This window comes from Ixodes scapularis, unplaced genomic scaffold (genome assembly GCF_016920785.2).
Source record: "Ixodes scapularis isolate PalLabHiFi unplaced genomic scaffold, ASM1692078v2 PGA_scaffold1__304_contigs__length_218370807, whole genome shotgun sequence".
Lineage (NCBI taxonomy): Eukaryota > Metazoa > Arthropoda > Arachnida > Ixodida > Ixodidae > Ixodes > Ixodes scapularis.
Window position 1 is genome coordinate 159,401,684 of NW_024609846.1, and position 21,213 is coordinate 159,422,896.

Sequence of the window (21,213 nt, forward strand, 5' to 3'; positions counted from 1 at the left end):
TTTTGGAAATAAATAAACACCGAAAAACATCCGCCGATTTTCGACAGAAATAAATGCCAGAGAATATACAGCCTACAGTTAGTCATCAATCACGTATTATATGAGATCTGTATTCTTCGCAAGTATTCTGCAAATATGTTTATGAATGTAGTCCTGCTTCCCTCTTAATCTGCACGGTCCTTCGTGTTTGATTTATAAGTCTTGTTTGGCATGAGAACGATGTAAATTCATTTATTCAATATTTTTATGTTCAACATACAGAGAAGTATCACTTGTGTAAATGTATCGAGAATAAACTGTGCGTAATGAGAGTGGCGTAATGAACTTTTGGGAGCAATTAAAAACACTTCCGCTTGTCCGTGAAGGCAATTTATATGCAAGGGTTGATATGCAACGGCCGATACAGGGCAGAGTCATACGACGTCCGGCCGATTCAGATTAGACGCTAATGCGATGTCCGGCAGATAGCCGTGCCACAGTCCTATTCATGCAGTACCCGCATGAGATCGCGCCGATACTAGGCAGGTTGCGAAAATGACGATACGCCAATACCTGTCGGATATCGGGCTGTTGTACAAAAAAGGGGACATTTCACCGATATTGGGACCGATTTTCAGCAGACTCTGGCACGACATTGGCCAAGCATCACCACACTGCTTGGGTCTGTTATCTCCACCAGTGCCTCGCCCGGGGATAAGCGGAATAATTGAAGGTGTCGGTGCCAAACAAAGACCTATTTGATAGAACGGGGTTGGCCAAGAAAAGTAGAGAAATAAAATATTTATAGATCGAGCATATATCAACATCACATAAAGAAAAGTTAAGACGGAATCTAGCATAGCAACGTGAATTCCGAATCGAACCACACCGTATTTGGAAAATAGAGCTATGTCAAAACTCGTTAATATAAAAAAAAAGCTTTAAATTATCTATATGAATGCTAGGCACATTATCAAGACTGCATTTTGATTTTTTTTAAATGTTGGATTCGTACCAATTTTGTGCGATAACTATAGCATATGGAAATAACTTTACCGGCATGCAAATTGTGCTCAAGATTTGTGTTTTATGATAATTTAAATATGCGTTTATTCTTCCTTTAAAACGAATCTAATGACAGATTCCTGCGACAACAGAATATGTCGATTAGAGTTTACTATTTAACATTCAATGCATACAAATCAAAGTGTCTAGTTTCCAATCCTTTCCAACAATAAAATCAAGTGATGAAGGTTCCTTTTCTACAACGGAGAATTCAAGGACCTCTGGTAACTCGGTACCTCAAGATTTTTCGGCCCCCAAGTTTTGCGTACATTTTACTGACAGATGTAACCTTGTGTTTTGTTTCTAAACATTTTTTTTCGGTTAACGTTCTAACACTTACGCCTCACATCAGAAACGGACTAGCGAGTCATCTTATTTACATACATCGACTTTGTTTTTCACAACACACATGTCCCAATCGATCAGTCCATCCAGCTGAAGACGCAAGATAAGTCAGTTCTTGGGGAGGTAGCGATAGCCAAAATTTAGTTGACCAGTTGGAACAGCTATCTACTAGATTGTCTACTGAACTGTCTACTAACAAACATTCTTGCACTCGGGCAAGCCCGAGTGTAACGATGCTTGTTCTTTCAATACTGGGTAACTGTAATGTGAAAATTAAAAAAAAAAAAAAAACATTATTCGGGAAGTAATATAATGCATGAAATGCAATTTTTAAGAATTGATTCTTAAGTTATATTTTTTTACAAGACATTAAAAGGACCGCGTCACAATGTTCGGTCTTCGGTCAAATAATTGCGGGAGCTGTTCCTTGTCACGTCTGGAGTAAAGAACTCTAAGCCAAGTTTGCCGACGAGCGTTCAATATATTTTTTTTTAATTTGTAAAATTTAGCTTCTTGGCGCCTCCCAACCACTCTAAACTTTTACACCGTCTTCCAAGCCACGTCCTTAGTGACGTCAAGCAGGGTGCACTGGGAAGACAGAGCATCAAGTTGGGTTCTTTTTCAAAAGGGTCGAAACTCGACAGAGGAATAGTTTTTTTTCACCTCAGGCAGATGGCTCCACTAAAACTGAATATAGTACCATTTCGCCGGTGATATATGAGGCTTTTGACAGCCTTAAACACGTTTAAACAACAATATATATGAAATCTAGTCTGATATTGAGGTCCTAGTGGCACATCATGCCGACTTATTACAATGCACACAGGTTGGTGTCACGCCTTAGTTCCTATGGCCACCAACCCGCGGCTGCAAATTGCGAAATATTCCCATTATTTTATTTTCTTTTACGCAACAGAATCGCGATATTTAAAAAGATTGAGGCGGTTTTCATCACATTTTGAAAGATATACAACATAAGAGTTAAAAAAAAACTATTTTTTTTATGTTAAAATTGTTGCAACGACCGTTTACACGGGCGTTTCGGGGGGCGAAGCACTTTTTTTTTTCGTACGTTTACACAAGTTGTTATATTGCCACTCATATAACTTTTGGTCGACTTGCTCTAAGTTCTGCCCGCGAACACAACGGAACATAATCGAAATTTTTAAAATAACGGCCTTTTTATCCTGTCACTCGCTTTCTTTTATTTTTCGTCATTCGGTAGAAAAATATTACATTCCATAAGTTTGGAAATTTGGAAAAGAGTTTACAATCTTTAAAGCTAGAGGTAAAAAAGAGTACTTACGTATAGACCATTATACTTAACATGTATACCACGAACGATTACGGAGGATATGTATTCCCACGTTATAATCTGTGTATGCGACCATTACCGCATTTATCCAATAGTCACCGACAGAGTGAAAAGGGTAGGGCGTGTCCTTCCAATAGCCGGCCTCGAGCATTCGCTCTCCGCCATGCTTTGACCGTTCTCATGCTCGAGGTGCACGAGTCATCGAAGCGTCGATGACACCAGGATGTTCACGCTGGAAGTGGGACAACAATTGAAGCCGTTTTCCTCTTGTCAGAGGCTACAACTATAGACGATTGCAAACAGTGCGTCTGTCCGCCGCCATGTTCCCGCTTGTGTGAGGTATATACACGCGAAATCGCAAGCCTGCTAAAGCCACCTTCCCGCGTATGGTGCGCGTGCTCGAAACTACGGGGCACCTGTCGAGACGCCATGCTTGCAAACGTGTATAGGAAGTATTCACTGGCGGCCATAGCTGTGTGCGCAACTGCTGAGCGCGTGCTGATGGCGAGCTCCCACATTTCTTTTCGTAATGTGCATTCCGCACCCTCAAGATTGCCGGTCTTAGCAGCCTATTAATGTAGGCTCGTTCTGAGCATCTGCTCTAGACAGCACCCACAAATATGGCGCCCAGTGAATACTCCATATAGTCGGGTACAGGTGAAGAGTGAAGTGGAAGCTTGTCCCGCACCTTTCCGCTTTAGCAGAGCGAGCGCTGGATAGGGGGCGACCTCCTTTTCAGCGTTCGCTCCGCTCAGATGGCAAAAGGTGGGAGCAGCATCCACTTCACTCTGAACCTTTCACCGACTAAACATGTTTTTAGAAAAAAGATATTCGTGTCAAACCAAACTTTTTTTTTTAAAACAATTCGCTACTAATTTGCACTGAAATATGCACTTATACTAAGCTGCCCACTTTGTTTTTCTTGAGATTGTTAAAGCCCCCGTCACCCAGTAACCCCTCAAAAAAGCTAACTCAAGTGAACATTCATCCCAATATCATTCAAGAGATCGCAGACTTTCTTGGCCGTTAGCCGCATGGAATATACATATGTTGGGGAGGGGAAATTTTCTGAATTAAAAGTAAAATCGGAAGTTTCACAGGGCAGCATGCAGTGGACCAGTGGCGTTGCCAGGATTTCAATTCGGGAGGGGTTCAGAGGCATTACCCCCCCCCCCCCCCCCCTCCAATGACGAAGCAGGGTGATCTCGGCGCTACGGACACTGACGCAAAGATTAGGGAGGCGCTGTTAAAATAAAACGGGTGGAGCTCCATCCTTATTTTTTAAAAAGGAGCAGGCTTCATTTGCGCTCCCTGTTCTACTGTCGTCGTAGCTGCGGCCCACCAACTTTAAAAGCTTTCTCACAGCACACAACTACCTCCGCTTTTTGAGGTAGCACTGCATTACCAACGCGTGCCGGCCAGACAAAACAAAAGGATCACTACACTGTCACAAAAAATGAAACAGGAACACAAAAAAATTTCGACACACAGAGTAAACGTTTACTCACAAACACTAGGCCATATTCCTAGCCGCCATTAAAATGGACGAGACAGCGGAAGTTGAATTTCAGATGCCGCGAGTAACAAGTCGACAACGTCACCGCGCTGTAACATTCCCGCTAGAAGTACGGAAGAGCATTTTAAGCGCTCCATGTTCCTTCTTTTTATGGATTGCCTGATCACACAGTTAGATGGGAGGTTTAAAAAGCACCGGCGTTCGTTGCAATTACTTTCGTCGCTTCTGCCTGCAAAGATCTTGGAAAGCGGGGCGGCTCCCGCCGCTGAAGAGTTTTTGTAGCTCTATTCAGGCCTGGTTTCAGTTACTGAACTCTAATGCAAGCTGCTCATATGGGCTCCCAAATGCAAGACGGAGAAACGTGAAACGCCCGTCACGTCCGCGCTACAGGTAGTCGCCCTATTGGCGACGAGATGTTTTTGGTTGCGCTACCTCGCGGGCGCCTTAGTGTGACGCAGCTGATGATGCGAGCAGACGACGCGCTATGTCAAAGCACGGAGTGGCTATGTTAGTTCAAAACTATGCAGATTAAAACGGTTTATTGATTAAAGAAACGCGTATAACGTTTCTGTAAGTGATTTCTCTAATAAATAACAGCGCCCCGAAGTCGCATTTTTTATTTAAAAAAAACTTATAAATGTTCGAAACAAGCCTGCAGCATTCATTACATTACAGCTTGCGCGGCGTGCATCAGGGCTATTCAGAGCCTCTCAGACTCTTTTTTTTTCTTCAGATCCTTGGAGGCCACTCTAAAAAAAGGTTTTGCATTCACCAGAGTAATTAAAGTAGTGTCTTCTTAGCTGTGCAAATTCGCACAGTTGTGTTGGAAAGCGCAGCACACTTGTTTTAGCTGCATTGAGCTTGCCGATACCGACGCTTCTATCCAAGTGTGACTCGGCAGTTGCTGCCAAGCAAATGCTCGTCAGGAAGTGACGCTTAGCTCCTCCCGAATCGAATACGTCGCAAATAAGCTTGTCACATTGTGACTTCAGCTCGAAAGAAAATAATAAATTTCCATAAATTTTTAAATTGTTCGCCATGACCCGGCGAATTCGGGCGATTGATTAATTTCTTTTATCCTATTTTTACTAAGAATTGTTTACAAATTTCAAATTGCTCGGCTGAGGAGCGCATCACGCATTATGCGCATTTGGGTTCGCAAAAACGAAACATACAAACGGTAGTGATTTATAACAGGGACATTCCTCATTTCCTAGGACGCTGAAGTGTCACCGACTTACTAGATTGAAGGCTTAAATCGCGAGGGGGTCTCGCACGTTTCGGATCGGCCGGGTGAATAAGCAGGGATTTAGTCGAAACCACTCTGGAAGCCAGCCTCCACTTATTCCTGTCAGTTATTTTGAGAAAATGTTCGCTCACTGGTTTACACCATTCAAAGAAAAGGAACCAACTCGGAACTAATAAGAGACCAACGCTCACAGAACACATTGGAACCAAGAGGATACACGGAGTTGCTTTCACTAAAGTGTTCACTACACACGCGAGACGTTCTCGCACTTCGCTTTCCTTTTTCCAATTTGATGAGATCTCCCTTTTTTAGTTTTAATTTTTCCGAATCACAATAAACAATATACACCCTAATCGCCGTGGTAGACGCTGTCGTGCTATAAAGCGCTGGATATCATGTTTTCTCGTTCAGCTTTTTGTGCGGGATAGAGAACAGCACACGACCATCTGAGTACTTCAAACCTCAGCTCCAAAAGTGTTTGTTGGCACGACTACGCGTGCCACGTGCGGTTTCCAGCTTTCGTAAAATGTCCTACTACAAATATCACTTCACCAAATAAACACAACGTGTGAAACAGGCTTTGCCGCGCGTTACCCCAACAGCGCATGAAGCGAACTGACGAGCCGAGGGATCCAAGAACTACGCGGTCTGTCCCAGTCCGTCCTACCCATGACGTCTCAAACGATGATTATGATAGCTAGAAAAGCGCCCTTTGTAGTTTGCAAACGCCGCCAATTCCCAAACGTTCACCGTCTGTTCGAGATCGTAGTGACTCTGCGCGTAATAACGGCGGGAGCTGAGCGCTTGTTCTCTTCACTACGACGGTTGAAAACATACCCGAGAGCGTTCACTTCGAATGAGCGACTGCTCGGTCTAGCGCTTTTTTGGATGTTCACCGCGACATTGAAGTTCAGGCGGAGGACGTCCTGGATATTCTTTGCCGTGAACGCAGGCGGCTGCATCTTAATATGTAGCCGCTTGTCATAAATAAAATGATCAAGAGAGCCTGTAAATTGCTTTCTGAAGTAATTGGTCACAATTACTTTTTTATTCGTGGTAATTTCTAGTCGAAAGCACGTAACTCTGATCAGTACTCAAGGTGTGCGCGAGCGCAGCGTCACCCGTTGCTCACAGGGCAATTCTTTTTAGAAAACATTTAACATATCACTGACATTGTTTTATATTATAACCATGTGTTCGTTTTATTATGTTTGCTTTGGTTTGACTGAACTGTGTATTTTACTGAGGATAATTTGTTATACTTGGCCCTGAAATTGCCATCCTTCACCCTAAAATTGTTTCAAAATATCCGTTTTCTATATATATGAGATCAAGTTCCGCGTCCCATTAAATAATTATGAAGAAATAGTGCTTATTTTATTCATTTGAGCATTTTCTACCCCACAAACACTTTTCCCGAAAGTATATAAGTAGGACATAGTCCGCACTCCCCCTTTGCTCCATGCCCCGTGCAAAACCGACTGCGTGAGCAGGGGTGCAAGCGGGCCCGGGATGGGAAGGGTTTCGCCCCCCCCCCCCCCCCCCCCTCCCTTCCCTTGCCTACGCCACTAACAGGGACCGCTTTTATTTTTAATATGAATAAACGACTTCCCATTCAATTTAACATCCTACGCATGACTCTTCGTGGATAACTTTTATTTATCAGTGCATTACTTACGGGGATGATTAAGAATTATTACAGCGCGGCCTCAACATAATTTCGGTTTGGTGCACCATATCACGACTAAAATTAACACAAACAAAACCAAATACGTAGTATTTGCCAGCCACTCCTTTTTCACACTAAGAAAATATACACTCAGCCACGAAGACATAGAGTAAGTTAGAACTTACAAGTACAGCGTGTCCCCCCAGAAATGTAGTGTTTTCAACGGCAAAAATAAAATGTTAACTAACTCGTTCATTCATTCATTTTGTTTATTTTCTGTGCTCATGAACAGCTTGACGCCTTGACAATGATGCACAACAGATTTATCACAGATTAGTTACGAACGCCAAAAAAGTTGATTAAAACAATGAAAGATGTTTAACGAATCCCTGTAACGCGAAATTATAGAGCGCAGCTCTTCACGAGGAGGAGGGGAGAGTATGCCCTTCTCCTCCTCCTTCGTACCATCTCTCTCTCCCCTCCTCTCCCTCCCCTTTTCCTCCGTTCTTCTCCCCCTTCTTTTTTCTGCATCCTCCTCTACTCTTCCTCCTCCTCTCCCCTCCTCCTCCTTTAATTACACGCATGCTTTTTCCCTCATCAAAAACAAGAAAAGTAACCGCATTTAAAACATTTATCAGGTCGAAACTCGAATACGCTAATGCCATCTGGTGTCCTTATCGAGCATACATTCTTAGTGTTGACGATTGGGCTAGTTGGTCATTCATATTAGCGGAAAACAAACAGCGCAAGGACAAGGACAGAGTAGAAGGCGGTAGACACACACAACGCTGACTTACAACTACAGTTGTAAGTCAGCGCTGTGTGTGTCTACCGCCTTCTACTCTGTCCTTGTCCTTGCGCTGTTTGTTTTCCGCTAATATCTTCTTAACCAGCTCCAGTATGTTCAAAATAAAGCAAGACGTTATATCACCCATGACTGCTCACGCGCCTCGTGTGAAATAGTTTTTAAAACAACCTAGATATTACACTAGGAGCCGATGGGTTAGAATTACCTGTCATATTTTCATATTCTTTCATGGCATTGATAATTCGTCATCGCGTTTTGCAGCCTGCATCTCCAAGAACCATTTTTGCGTTTCCAAGCGCCTTGATTATTCTTTGAAAATTCGGCTACATTCTCCAGAACTAGCAAACTTCACGACTCCCCACTTGCCGTTGCCGACTTAAATTTCTTTTTCACGCACATTGTCCGTGAACCTGGCACCAAAGATTTTGTGACATTAGTAACCTTATTTTAATGAAGTGTGCAAAGTGTTTGTTTATCGGTTCATTGCATTTATTTTTAATGTTTTGTTCATTATGTTGAAGTTACTTCCCCCTCATATAAAGTGCTTCTTCTGCAGAACATCCGTAGAAATAAAAAGAAAACTGTGATCATTGACGTCACGCGAGGTGGTCATGGTGTTCAGTTGTGGTACCAAAGCACTCCTTAACACCACGTAAACTAACATCACGTCATGGTGTCGTATAATGGTTTGACGTGACGTTGTGACATCTGGTCACGTGACGTCACGTGATGACGTCAGGTGTCTTACGGCTACGGGATACACTCGTGCTGTGACGTGACAACAGTTTTGTCGCTAAATTTTGTGGTAAAACTGGTGTCACGCGGCATGACGCCACGTAGCATCAATTGGTGTATTTACACCAATTTTCTGTTACATCTAGCGGGAAAGCGCTTCCCACGTAACCAATAATCTGTACCGACAGGAGAAATGCACAGGCGGGCGAATGGACCTACCAATTGAGGGGGGGGGGGGTGATTGTTTTAGAATTTTTGTAGGCCTATTATTTAATGTATAGACAGAGCGCGACAAAGTTATGAAGAACGGGCGGTTTCTGTTTTTTCACGTTCCTCTCACACACGTCAAAGACTGTCATCGCAGATAATATCCTGTGGATTAAGCTGATATGGCACACCAAGTTAGCTCTTGTAGCACTATCTTGGGCACCGGACTTTAAGGGGAAAGCGAAAAGCGCGAATGTCGAGTTTGTACTTATTGTGTCGCGCAAATTTTGGTCGCTTGCTATTTCCAGTTTTACAAAATGCAGCATTGTGGTAAACGCAGTATATGGAATCCACTCTGTAGCAATAAAAGTTTGCTTTTATACCCTTAGACGTCATTCGACTTGTTAACAGTTAAATTGTTGATTAGTGCGACACTGAGTCGCGGCACGAAGGGAGCCTATTGCTTGCGACTGATGGATGTATCGCTTCCTTCTGACACGCACATGCACACCTGACCATTTCCGGAGCAGGCAGCCAGTTTGATTCGGACGGCAACCTTCGGAACTGGTGGACAGAAGAGACGCGCCGAAAATTCTCCGAGCGGGCCAAATGCTTCATCGACCAGTACGGCAGCATACTGGATCCACAAGCACAAATGCATGTAAGTAGACTTCGTTACCGGTGATCATAATGGTCGAATAATCAATGAATGAATCCATCAGTCAATCAATCAATCAATTGTACTTTCAGTCAATTAAACAATCAATTAAAGAGCCTCTCCAGACTAAAAATACCGATCGTAGGTCTTCACGCCTTGCACAATTTTACGGACCTTCAAATACGCTGCTAAATTATCAATCAAAATAACTAAGAATTCTTCAGAAAATTGATTCGAGAAGCTTAGATTTTGGTATACACATTTTTTTTTTCGTCACTCAATGAAATTCGTGACGTAACAAGAAGATACAGCCACTAATCGTGACGTCACGCCTTTTTCGGTTCCCCTCCTTAGCAGCATCGAGCCGCTCTCCCGAGACATCCAAAATGTATCTCGTACCAAATCGCAGATGTCTGAACGATAGGCTGCTAGAGCACCATAAAAACGCAAACGAGACTGACTCTGATCGTCTAGGATCACTGGCGAGGCTGGTTATGATTCCCAGTTCACAAAGTGTATGTATTGACGTGGAGTGGCGACCCCCTAATTAGAGAAAGTATTGAGGCAGAGAAGATCGCGTGACTCAGTGGCAATTGTATCAGCGCCCCTTTTGTTTCTTTATCCACCAAATAATTATACTACTTGGCGAAGCAGGCAATGTGATGACCCGTGCAAAGAGAACACCAAAAACATTCAGGATGTTTTTTTGTGTTCTCTTTGCACAATGGTCTTGCTTCTAACAAAGAAGTAGAAGAAACATGAGTTGTAAGTCAACGCTTTGTTTGTCCTTCTATAAGTCCACTCCTATTGACCTTGTTTGTTGCGCGTTGTGCCTCCTAATAGTAACCCGAGATGCGTTGAGCGACGCGACGAGACCGACCCGATGACAACGGGTGGGACGGCAAGAGGGGAATCAATATGTAGATGGCGAAGAGAGTGGAGGAAGGATAGGAGACGACACTCGACAAACGGCTCATTTGTCGAGTGAGTTGCTATGTAGGAAGTTACAGATGCGGCTTCATATGTTTTATTCTTCAAATCGCAAGCTGAAAATTCGCGGGCACTTTCACGAGAAGGTCCTGGTACCTGCGAAAAGGTTTTTATATGGAACTATACGACCCCCATTTTGCTACCAATTGATCGCGAAATGAAATAATTAGTCGGTCGGTCCGTCAATCATTCGTTTCTATTTTGTCACTGTTGACACTTTGGAACACCCTACACAATTACGCCTACGTGGATGGAAAGTGGGCTTAGGCTTTTTGAATAAGGTTTCGCCTCACAGATACATTGCCACTCTTCGCCCTGGCGATGCGCGCGCATACTTGTTCGGCATCCGTGTTGAGACTGTTGACGGAGCAGACGAGGCTGGGGTCGGTCACGGGTGTTGTAACGGAAAATAAAGTGTTTAAGAAAAAAAAATACTGAGTACCAGGTATTGTTCAACAGCGTCTTAAACCTGAAGAGGAAACGTGTCTCTCCTGCAGTTTTAATCGTTTGAAAGAAATGGTTTCAAAAACGTCGCCTGGAAGCCCGCAGGTGTGTCCATCGGACAGGGTGAATTATTGTTTCCCTATCCTTTCGGGTGATTCACTCGCAGAACTACATTTGCATGCCATGCTTTTCTGGTAGCTCGGATGAATGCCGTGGTCGCCGACAAAAAAAGCTCGAATATGGAGCAACTATTTTATATTAAAAGAAAACACTAGATAGGCGCAACCAGCCTACCTGCCAGCGTTGTTCCCCGATGCCTTCGAAAGATAACTGTAAGCGGTGAAAGACACATAATATAAAATGAAACAGTGGCTCGTAGTTTGCACTGCGGAGTGACTTGCATGCAGAGCTGAAAATGAATTGTCACTGGTGGCTGTACATTATATATATATATATATATATATATATATATATTTTTAAAAAGATGACATACACCGGGCATGATTACTTTTCGAGCAATTCTGAAAATTACCAGCATTTAGAATCTACAACAATTCCGGGCCATCAAGACGATAAGTATTTGAAAATTTAAAACAGTAAAATTTCTCTACTTACATTTTTTACTAAGGGCAGAAGTAACATTAAATACTCTCATCGTGCAAAGGTTTCTACATAAAGGTGTTTTGTTTTAGTCGGCACAGAAATTTTAAAAAGAGGGACGGGCGTTAGGAACGTTTCAGCCCGTGTGCTAACTTGGTGGCCAAGACGAACACTTAAAAGGTGCAAAATGGGCTATTAAGTTAGCATATTAACTAAATTGTTTTCATAAACGTTTTGCATTTTAACTTTTGGGGACATAATGTTTGTTTGGAAATCGAAGTTCGACCTGAATATGGTCTGGGCGTGTTTTAAAATTGTTATTCGAACATATGCAATGTGCCCTACGGGGTAATAAATGTCGCTCTTGTTCACAACTTGAAACTAAAAATCACTTGGAAAAGAGCACCAGAGACGTCGATTCTTCCGCACTTCGTCGGCTCGGTAAACGGAAGAGGCTGCGATAGCGGTACGGTATAATAGCGGCGCCCCACGTGTCTCCGAGCAGGCACGTCAGCGCTTTTTTCTCGCCTGGTTTCGGTTTAAAGTCGTGCACAATTGTTTTGTATCTCGCCCCTAAGCGCCTATTAAAAATTGTTTAATCACAATTTCATGGCACGTATATTCCGCATTCAGGTCGCGCGTCGATTATCCAACTGCATTATACCCCAAGAATAAAGCTGTAAATTATTTAATGTTTTTGTTAATTAGCCAACTAATTAAGCGATATCTCCCGTTTTCCTGTAGCCGTCATGGTCACCAACTTGACCCCAGGACCAAAAGAACCTCACGCATAGTTTTCCTTTTAAGAATTCCAAACCGGCTAAATAAAAAAAATAAGAAAACCCTGTATTTATTATATGAAAAACAACTGTTTCTGAAAGGCAAAAGAAAAAAAGATTTCACACAAAAAGCAGTTTATTTAGTCGCTTGCAACTGCATAAAAATTATAATTTTGGGACAATTAAAAAAAAAATACATTGTTGTCGCCAATGCCCGTCAATCGGCGTTGGGTTATTCTACTCATAAAGTAATGGTTAGTATACTGTTGCACTCAAGTGGCTTATTACACAGTTTTGATGGCAGCTGTTCAAGTGTACCAACAAAACGCGAATGCTCGATTCCAGACACATCCCCAGACACCTCTCAGTGTCGCAGTGTGTGGGAAGACGTTCCTATTCTCTTATTTAACACGCTCAAAATGCCTGGAAGCATATCACCGACGGATCTGTCCACGTCCTGCTTCGGTTCCTGGACAGTTTGCCACACTGTCGTGGTCTGACTGTGCCGGTCTCGCAATTCATCTCGTTCACAGAAAATCAAACAGCAGAGTCATGCTTACTTACATAAGTGGCTGGTACCTCCGGCTTTGTAAGAGAATTTGCCGGAGTTTAAAGAGCGTGTGCGACTAAACAGCTGTACGGAGAAAAAAAAATAGGTCGTGCAGCATCCTTATTTTTGGCCTAATCACTCTGCTTGCGAAGAGTGAGTGAAACCGAGAGGAAAGTCCGCTTTTTTCTCGAGGCAAATGTCGGAGACAACGCTGTCGTGAACTTGCGAGACGCACGTCGCACTAAATTACCACCCTTCTCCCTCCATTACCTCTTCCACCACGAAGACGTGGCGCATTAGCCACCGTCCTTCCTGCAGGTTCGCATTTCTCAAAATAACTACAATCTTTGAACGTGTAGAAGACCGCAGTATTATGACAAAATGCCGATCGCCATTATAAGTGCAAGACCGATAGAACAAGTATACGCCGTTAAAACTGTAAGGCCGATATAACAAGATTACGCCGTATTAAGGTGATTTCGTGCATGTTGCACCTAGCCACTATAGTATCCGTTCGGCGCGCTCTCTTGCGCAGACTAACAGGCCTGCGGTCCATCGGGGCCGGCTGTCTAATATTTCTCTCTAAAACCAGATCGTACAGGAGTCCCGTATAATCAATCAAATTTACCATTCATTTTATGGCTCACGTAGTATTACTGTTAACGTTGTCATTAAAATTTTAATATTTTAACATTTCGAACTCTCTGGTATAAGTGAAGCTCGTAAAAATGGCCCACAACTTCTGAAAACTTGAAATCTTTGAATGGTTGAACTGGGTTCCTGAAACGTTTCAGATGAAAAGGACGACTGAGAGCACTGGTAAAAAGATCGGACGTATTATTATGTTATGTTATTTTTCCTTTCCTCCAGCTAATAGCATACTGACCTATAGTTACAGAATGAATTATAAGGAAAACAAATACGGTAGTACGACTCATCAAGCGAAAAAGACATTTTGAACTTTTATTCGCTGAGTTTATTACAGAACTCCCGACTTCTTCTGCCGGTCAGGAATGGTCGAAAATAATCATTGTTTGCAATCTAGGGAGCGACTGTAGGAAAAACGAAGCTCACAAAATATGTTATTGGAAAAGTGATACCAGGTAAAACTTACGCGCAGGAGACGACTTGCGCGCTTTGAAAGGACTCTGGGAGAATTAAAGCCTTTGCTTAGATACTAAGAATGAGCTCTTCGAGAAACCTATTACGTGTGTTTAAAATGTCCGTTAAAGTGAAAGAACGATGTAAAACACATAAGCATATTCTTCAAACCTTCATACGCATTGACAAAAAAAAAAATCATACTAACATATAAATGACGCACCCTATTTAAAACGTAAATAAAACAATATTTTGATAACCATGAGACGCTATTTGAATACTACGGAGGTGCAAGGGTGATCTTAGAGTTTGCAAAAATAAACACACCAGCAAGGACGACGCGACAACGTGTATGTTGTCCCCACCTTTAAGCTTACATTTGAATAATTCATAGTCTCAACAACCGCGGCACGATGATCCTCCTTCTAAATCCATCTTGACATAAACTTGGCAGCGTGTTGTGTTATGAACCGCATTTTGCTTAACGCATGGCAAGGAAACGTGCACGCGTCTCGTACTGACGTCACTTTCTTTTTCCTTATGCTATTTCCAGCTGAACGGAATCAACACTCAAGGGGAAAACATTGCCGACAGCGGAGGCATTCGGGAAGCCTTTCGGGTGAGTCTGAAATAATATCGCGTGTAGAAAATGGGTTTGGGTTTCAATATTTTTCTGATAATAAAACCCGGATTACCTGAAGCTGAATAGAATCACACACATCCTCGTGAAAACCGAAATTGTCACCGAACACGAAATTTTCTTTTCCGCATTGATACATTTTGGATTACTCTAATGTTTGCATCAATATACTAAGGGACTAATGCTGATGCAGGCACCAATTATGTCGCGAAGGGAAATATGTTTGCGAACAGAAACATAAATAAAAATAATTGAGTTCAATTAGAAATGAAGCGAATTTTTAGCGCCCTCTGGGTGAGTGGTGGCCAATATATTTTTTGGTAGATCCTTACTCTGGGGACTTCCACTACAAATATGAATGAATCATTAAAATCTGGTTTCACCCTTGAGGTGCTTATTTTCAATGCTGGTTGCATCTGCTAACATTCGTTTGCTCTACTGACTGATAGCCGCTGGTTAGCTCAGTTTATAGAGCGCTCCGCAAGTCTTGCACCTGGGCAGACTTTTTCAGTGGCCAAACGCCATCTACGGGCAGCGAGGTGCGCTCCATTTGAGGTGGAAGTCAATTTATTTTTGGGAAAACCTTCAGCTTGGGGACTTACGTACGCAACGATCATTATATCAAGCATTAACGTCTTATTTTAAACTGCGGTGATTATGATCAAGACCGGTGACAACTGTTAACAACAGTTCGCTCTTCTGATTACGGGACTCTGGTTAGCTCACAGCCGGATGTTACGGCATGGGATGTGTTTATGGAAATATGTTTTATGCACAAACAAAAAACCCCTGATTATGGTACACCTTTTTCCCACTTCACGACCACTACAGCATAGCCTAGAGAGCAACTTCTTGAAGTACCACTTATATTCCAAACTTCTGTTATTTTACAGGCAACGTTTGTTCCCTCTTTGAGAAGAGCAAAGTAAATTAATTATTACCTGCATAAAAAGCGTCACATCAGCCTTACTTAGTACGGTGACAGTACCTTGCCAGGGGGAAGCTTCCACACGCACGTACCAGGGTTTCCCTTTTACAGGCAGCAGAAATTTGAATCTCTTCTTGTCTGAAATTATTCATGACATACAGCGTACAAAAAAAAAAAAAAAAAAAACGAACGAGTTAATTTTTTTTTTCACAGCTGTTATGCGCTCTTTCCGCCACTGCAAATGACGTTCGTTGCTGATGTTTTAATTGGCGTAGTGTGGCGAGGGATGACCGTCGCCGAGGATTCCAGATGCTTGAAAAATGTTGCCCGCCGCCCGCGGGAAACGAACCTAGGTCTGCTGCGTGCGAAGTGGAGGCGTTACCAGAGATCTGCTCCACAGCGTTAACTATCTTTTCGACTTTTGTAGTACCCGGTGCCCACTGCCCGGTCATCAACCTTACTTTTTCTGCTTGGACCAAGTTGACATACAACCAACCGCCAAGTGTCTGGCCACGCTGCTGTTGTTTTTTTTTAGCTTGGCTCTCTACCCCGTGACGCATATCACGCGCTGTCTGACTGGCGGCCGAAACGTCAACGCTCCCCGCCCTCCTTCCAGTTGAGAAGGGCACCGACTCTGAACCATCTCATTTTTCCTGCTTTTTTTCGCGCTAACGGTTGTGACCAGTTTGACTGCTGGGAGGTAACAAACGACGCAGCGGAAAACGCGCGCCATCTTGTCAACAAAGACGTTGCCTGCAGAGCTGCGTAGGAAATGTGGTGAAACTTTGCGTTGATGTGCTTCAATTAGTGATTTTGGTCTGATACAAGTGATTACGGTTCAACCGAGAATCATGTGCATTCATGGAAATCAGCAAGGGTCGCAAAACCCTTCTCCGTGGCCTGCCGATACGACGGTAAGCGCTCGAACGAACCGGGTTCAGCTGCTGGGCCGCTGGACCGGCTGTTACGCGGCCTTAGCTGGTTGCGCCGCGTTTACTAGTTTGCAGCAGCAGCTGAGGTTTGAACGGATGTTCAGCATGCAGGCACCTGCTTCCAGTGGCAAGACTGTCCGCGTGGAGGCAATGAAGCAGCGCTGAGCTTCAAGTGACGAAGCGGCGTGGATCGAGCACAAAGATGTGGGAATCCGGCTGACCCGGAGAGCAGGCCCGGGTTCAGAGGTGGTCTCAGGGCCAGCCGCCTAAAGACTGTTAAATCGTCCAGCTTTTTTGCCCTATAGTTTGCGGAAGACTCTGGCAGACATCCAGTCCGAGACTCGGGAGCAGCTGGATGGGCCGTCTGTATCAACTCTACAGCGTTTCGTTTCAAGCGCTGACGAGTGTCTTTCTAAAGGATTTACTTGTGATTGTGCTGTGCGACGATTGCTTTGATACTCAGGGCGTACTTGCGATTGGTATTGTAAGTACGCCCTGAAGTTTTATTTACGTATCTCGTTCTTTCGCGCGTTGCGTGTTAACAATCCGTTCGCTGTGTAGCGCCTCGAAGCAACTTCTGGAGATTGTATTGATTTCTTAGTTTTGCGTGCTTGTTGCTGCTCTAGGCGTTCCCCTACCAGCACTTGCTTTACATTAGTTTCTTGTTTTAACGCTTCACTCGGGTGAAGCGTTAAACGCTTTTAACGCTTTACTCCGGTGAAGCGGAACGCTTCTAAAGCGCTTCGCTTTACTGGAGTGCTTTAAAAGCGCCCCTTCACTTTGTCCGGCCACTGGCCCTTCACTTTGTCTGGCCACTGGCCTTCCACTTCTGTTCGGCCACTGGCCCTCCACTTCTGTTCGGCCACTGGCCGTTCACTTCTGTCCCGCCACCCGCTATCCACTTTGGCCGGTCATTTGTCCTAATTATTTACTAAAGGTTAGTTGCCGATTTCACAAATTCTTCGTTACCATATTCGAAGAAATGTGTTAACGGTCTATAAATAACACTCTGAATTTAAGGTATTTGCCTATAAATGGCTAAATGCATCACTTTGAAGTGTGCCTGCCTTTTTCCAATTTTCATTCAGAAATTTAAATTTTTTTTATATTTTAGCATACGTAAGAACGAACGTTCTTACCCTTGTATGCTTTCCTGGCACTCCGCCATATTTAAATCATTTTTTCCTGCTTGTCGCCACGAGAGGAGATCGCCCTCGAAATCTCCGCTCTTTGGCGGAGATCGTACAAGAGACTACGAAATGGCAAGCAGGGCGCCACTGCCCTTGACAAAAAAAGCGATACAAAATCAGTATAGTGAAACCGTACTGAGAAGATGTACTAATACCATACTCATTTCACCCTTTTATGAAACAAGGAACTAAACTTCTTTTTTTTTTTTTTACATATTGCACGTGCCGCTATACTTCCAATACATTGCAAGTACACAGTAAGCACAGCACATGTTTAATTTTATTCGGCTCCAAGTGCACTCTACGTAGACTATGAGCACACTTCATGTAAATTGGAAGGGTACCTCAAGTGTATGCTATCAGTATTTACGCGGAGCGAAGGTTCGTCTGCTTCTCGCGCAGCGGTTGCGATGACATGAGAACGTTGAGCTTTGATTGGAAGGATGAGCTCAATGCTATAGCTGCCCTTGAGGTATACACACTATCATTACAATTCAGCCAATCAGAGCCCGGCGTTCTGACGTCACCACAACCCCTGCGCCAGAAGCAGACGAAGTGGCGCTCCGCATTGTTTACCGTGTAATGGTGTGATTTTGATGCGTGTATTTTTTAACGGTTCACAAGTGAAGAAACATAATTAGGTGAAGCGTTAAAACGAGAAACTAAGGTAAAACAGGTGCTAGTAGGGGCACGAACCTGGAGCCGCAACCAGGATGCAAAACTAAAAAATCAATTTAAGGTCCAGAAGTTGCCTCGAGACGTGACACAGCGCACAGATTTTGATCACGCAACACGCGAACGAACGTGATACGTAAACAAAATTTGACGGGGTACTTACAATATGAACAGCGATCTCCAAATGCAGGCGTCGCACAGCACAATTACAATGCAGGTGTCGCGAATTTCAAACTGGACGTCTGTCGGGGTCTCCAGCTAACGAGGGCCAAAAAAAGCTGGAGGATTTGACAGTCTGTCTGCAGCTGCCTTGCGACCACCTTCAAACCCAGGTCGCTCTCATGGTAAGCCGGACTGCCACTTCGCCCTCGTTCCACGCTGCTTCCTCAGTGGAAGTTGAGCGCTGCTTCATCGGCTCCGCGCTGACTGTCTTGCAACTGTAAGCAGGTGCCTGCATGCTGAACATCCGCTTGGACCCGAACGGCTGCTGCGACCGAGTAAATGTCAAGTAAAGGTCGAGTAACATTCAGCCTAGCGGCCCAGCAGCTAGGCCCCGTTCGTTACTGCGAGACCTTTTCCTCTCACCGTCGTATAGTCACGGCCACGGAAAAGGGTTTCGCGACCCCTCACCGATTTCCTTGAACACACACAATCCTCGATTGAACCGTAATCACAAGCTTTTGACCAAAATTACTAATCCAAGCACAACAACGCAAGCTAAGACTCACCACATTTCCCATACGCAATCATCTTCTAATGTAAAAAGCTCGAGTAAATTACTGGAATGATAGGCGCAGCACAAAGACTTCCGGTTGCAGATCTGGTCGTCTGGTTTTCAACAGCATAAAAACATGGACGAGATGAGAGAAACAGAAATATATATACTAACTGAGATAAAGCAAAATATGTAGCCTGACACGACACACTCATATTTTTCTTTTCAATTCAAATTCATTCAGGCGTGGACCATGTCAGGTTTGTGCTTTGTTGAGAAATTTCACTGGGTTCTGCTTCCTTCAAGAGTAAGCGTAACGCCTTAAGTTGTCAGTGCTCTTATATTGCTAGGAGCTCCTGTGGTAACGGAAGTGATCACGAGGGGACGAGGGTTGTCGCACCCTTTACGCTATCGATTGGTGGCTGTGTAAAGTTACGACGTCAAAGTCCCGTTACTCTATTCGTTAAATCGACTTCATCCGCCATGTGACTCCGTATGCACGTGGAGATTTGCGCTTCGCTATCATAGAGCCAGTGGCACGCACCATTGGTTGCCTGTTCCCTGAGCCATACTTGGTCCTGCAGCTAGCCCTCCCTTTCAGCTCCTTTTTGTGGTGCCAAGCAAAGGTGTTTGGCTGCGGATTGCACGGCCCAGGGTTCAAATCCCGCTGATACGTTTTGTAACCCTCACTTGCTATGTGATTAAATATTACTAAGTATGCATTCATTTTGGATGCATATACAGTGCCTTGTATGGGTTGTGTATGCGTTACGTTGCCTTAGATTTGTATTTATTTCTTGGAGTTTTCTTATTCATTCAAGTTTAGTAAAGAAGACTGCTTATCACCGATGACAAAATGCTCTATGAAGGGGAGGGGGGAGAGGAGGTCCCAGCAAAATGGAAGAATTCGGGGGGGGGGGGGCCCATGGGCCTCCTCCCCCCCCCCCCCACCCCCCCCCCCCCCCCCCCCCCCCATGGCTACGTGCCTGCTTCAAACAAAATAGCGTCATAACCACTGCATGTTTTAAAATAGCTTTTCATGTTCGAGGATGACAGATTAAATACCTACAAAACAAAGATTCAGTGTATCTTTTTCAGGTCCTTCTCAGAGGTGATTTTTATGACTCGGTCGTCGGGGCCTCGGCGAACAAACACATTTTGATGTAATTGTAAAGCAAAGTGATATTCCTCTTCAGTAGCATTCGACCGAACAGCCAGAAAAGTTTTATTTTGTGCCGCGAGGTTTTTATTCAGTAATATTCTCAGCCTCGATTTCTTCAGTTCCCTCCTTTTTTGGAGCCATGTGTCTCGTGTTTTCTGCTATACAAAGCGAAAAAGGACGAGGGAAGTCTTGTAAGACCACGAAGGATGTCGATGGTTGGCTTTAGCATCTGTGCCATGAAACTATGGAAGTTCGAGGTCATTTGCCAGGCGGTTGAGTTTGCTAAGCAGATTTTTGTTTACTTGCTTGGGCAGCCCATAAATGTCCAGATTTTGCTGCCTCTTATATTACTGTTGATGCTTAAAACCCGAGACTATGGTGAGGGGAAAAATAGGAAACCTTTAGGTCGAAGAAAAAGGCACAAAAAAAGACGTCTCAAATGCAGCTAAATCGTTTATTTTTTTTCACTCCTTATATAACCCCGATAAATACCAACGCCCCCTCTCCCGGGCATACATTTTATTCGGATCCAAGAGAACTCGTCACAAGCCCTCTCGTCACGGACCAACCGGTCGTAGGTGTAGTCGTTTGGTAGGTGAACCCCTCACATGGCTTCTCGTACAATGAATTCTTGTTATGCGGGAACACTCGTCACACGGAATGCTCGTATTAGGACTTGATTTTTTATGCGATGTGACGAGTACTAATTTTTCTCGCAAAAAGAAATCTATTTGCTTTGGTTTCGTAATAGTAATAGTTAATATCTGAAACAGTAATACACACAATTTGAATTGCTAGCAATATAATTATTTTGACATACATTCCCGGAAATCTTACAGCGGCTTAAAAGAAAACAGAAAACAAATGCGTGCACACGTGATAGTACATTAATTTGTATACTCTGAAACAGAAACTACAGACTAGGCGTGTGTGTGTGAAATACTTTACAAAATACCAATTC

The 21,213-nt window shown here is 43.7% G+C and overlaps 1 protein-coding gene across 1 annotated transcript in view; it reads left to right on the forward strand.

Annotated features, from left to right (window-relative positions):
* LOC8054055 (neprilysin-1) overlaps positions 1-21,213 on the forward strand; it is a 257,784-nt gene that overhangs the window by 217,636 nt on the left and 18,935 nt on the right. The window contains exons 18-19 of the mRNA XM_029994983.4: positions 9,419-9,549; positions 14,564-14,629. Coding sequence (XP_029850843.2) covers positions 9,419-9,549; positions 14,564-14,629 — 197 coding nt within the window. The remainder of the gene's footprint in view (positions 1-9,418; positions 9,550-14,563; positions 14,630-21,213) is intronic.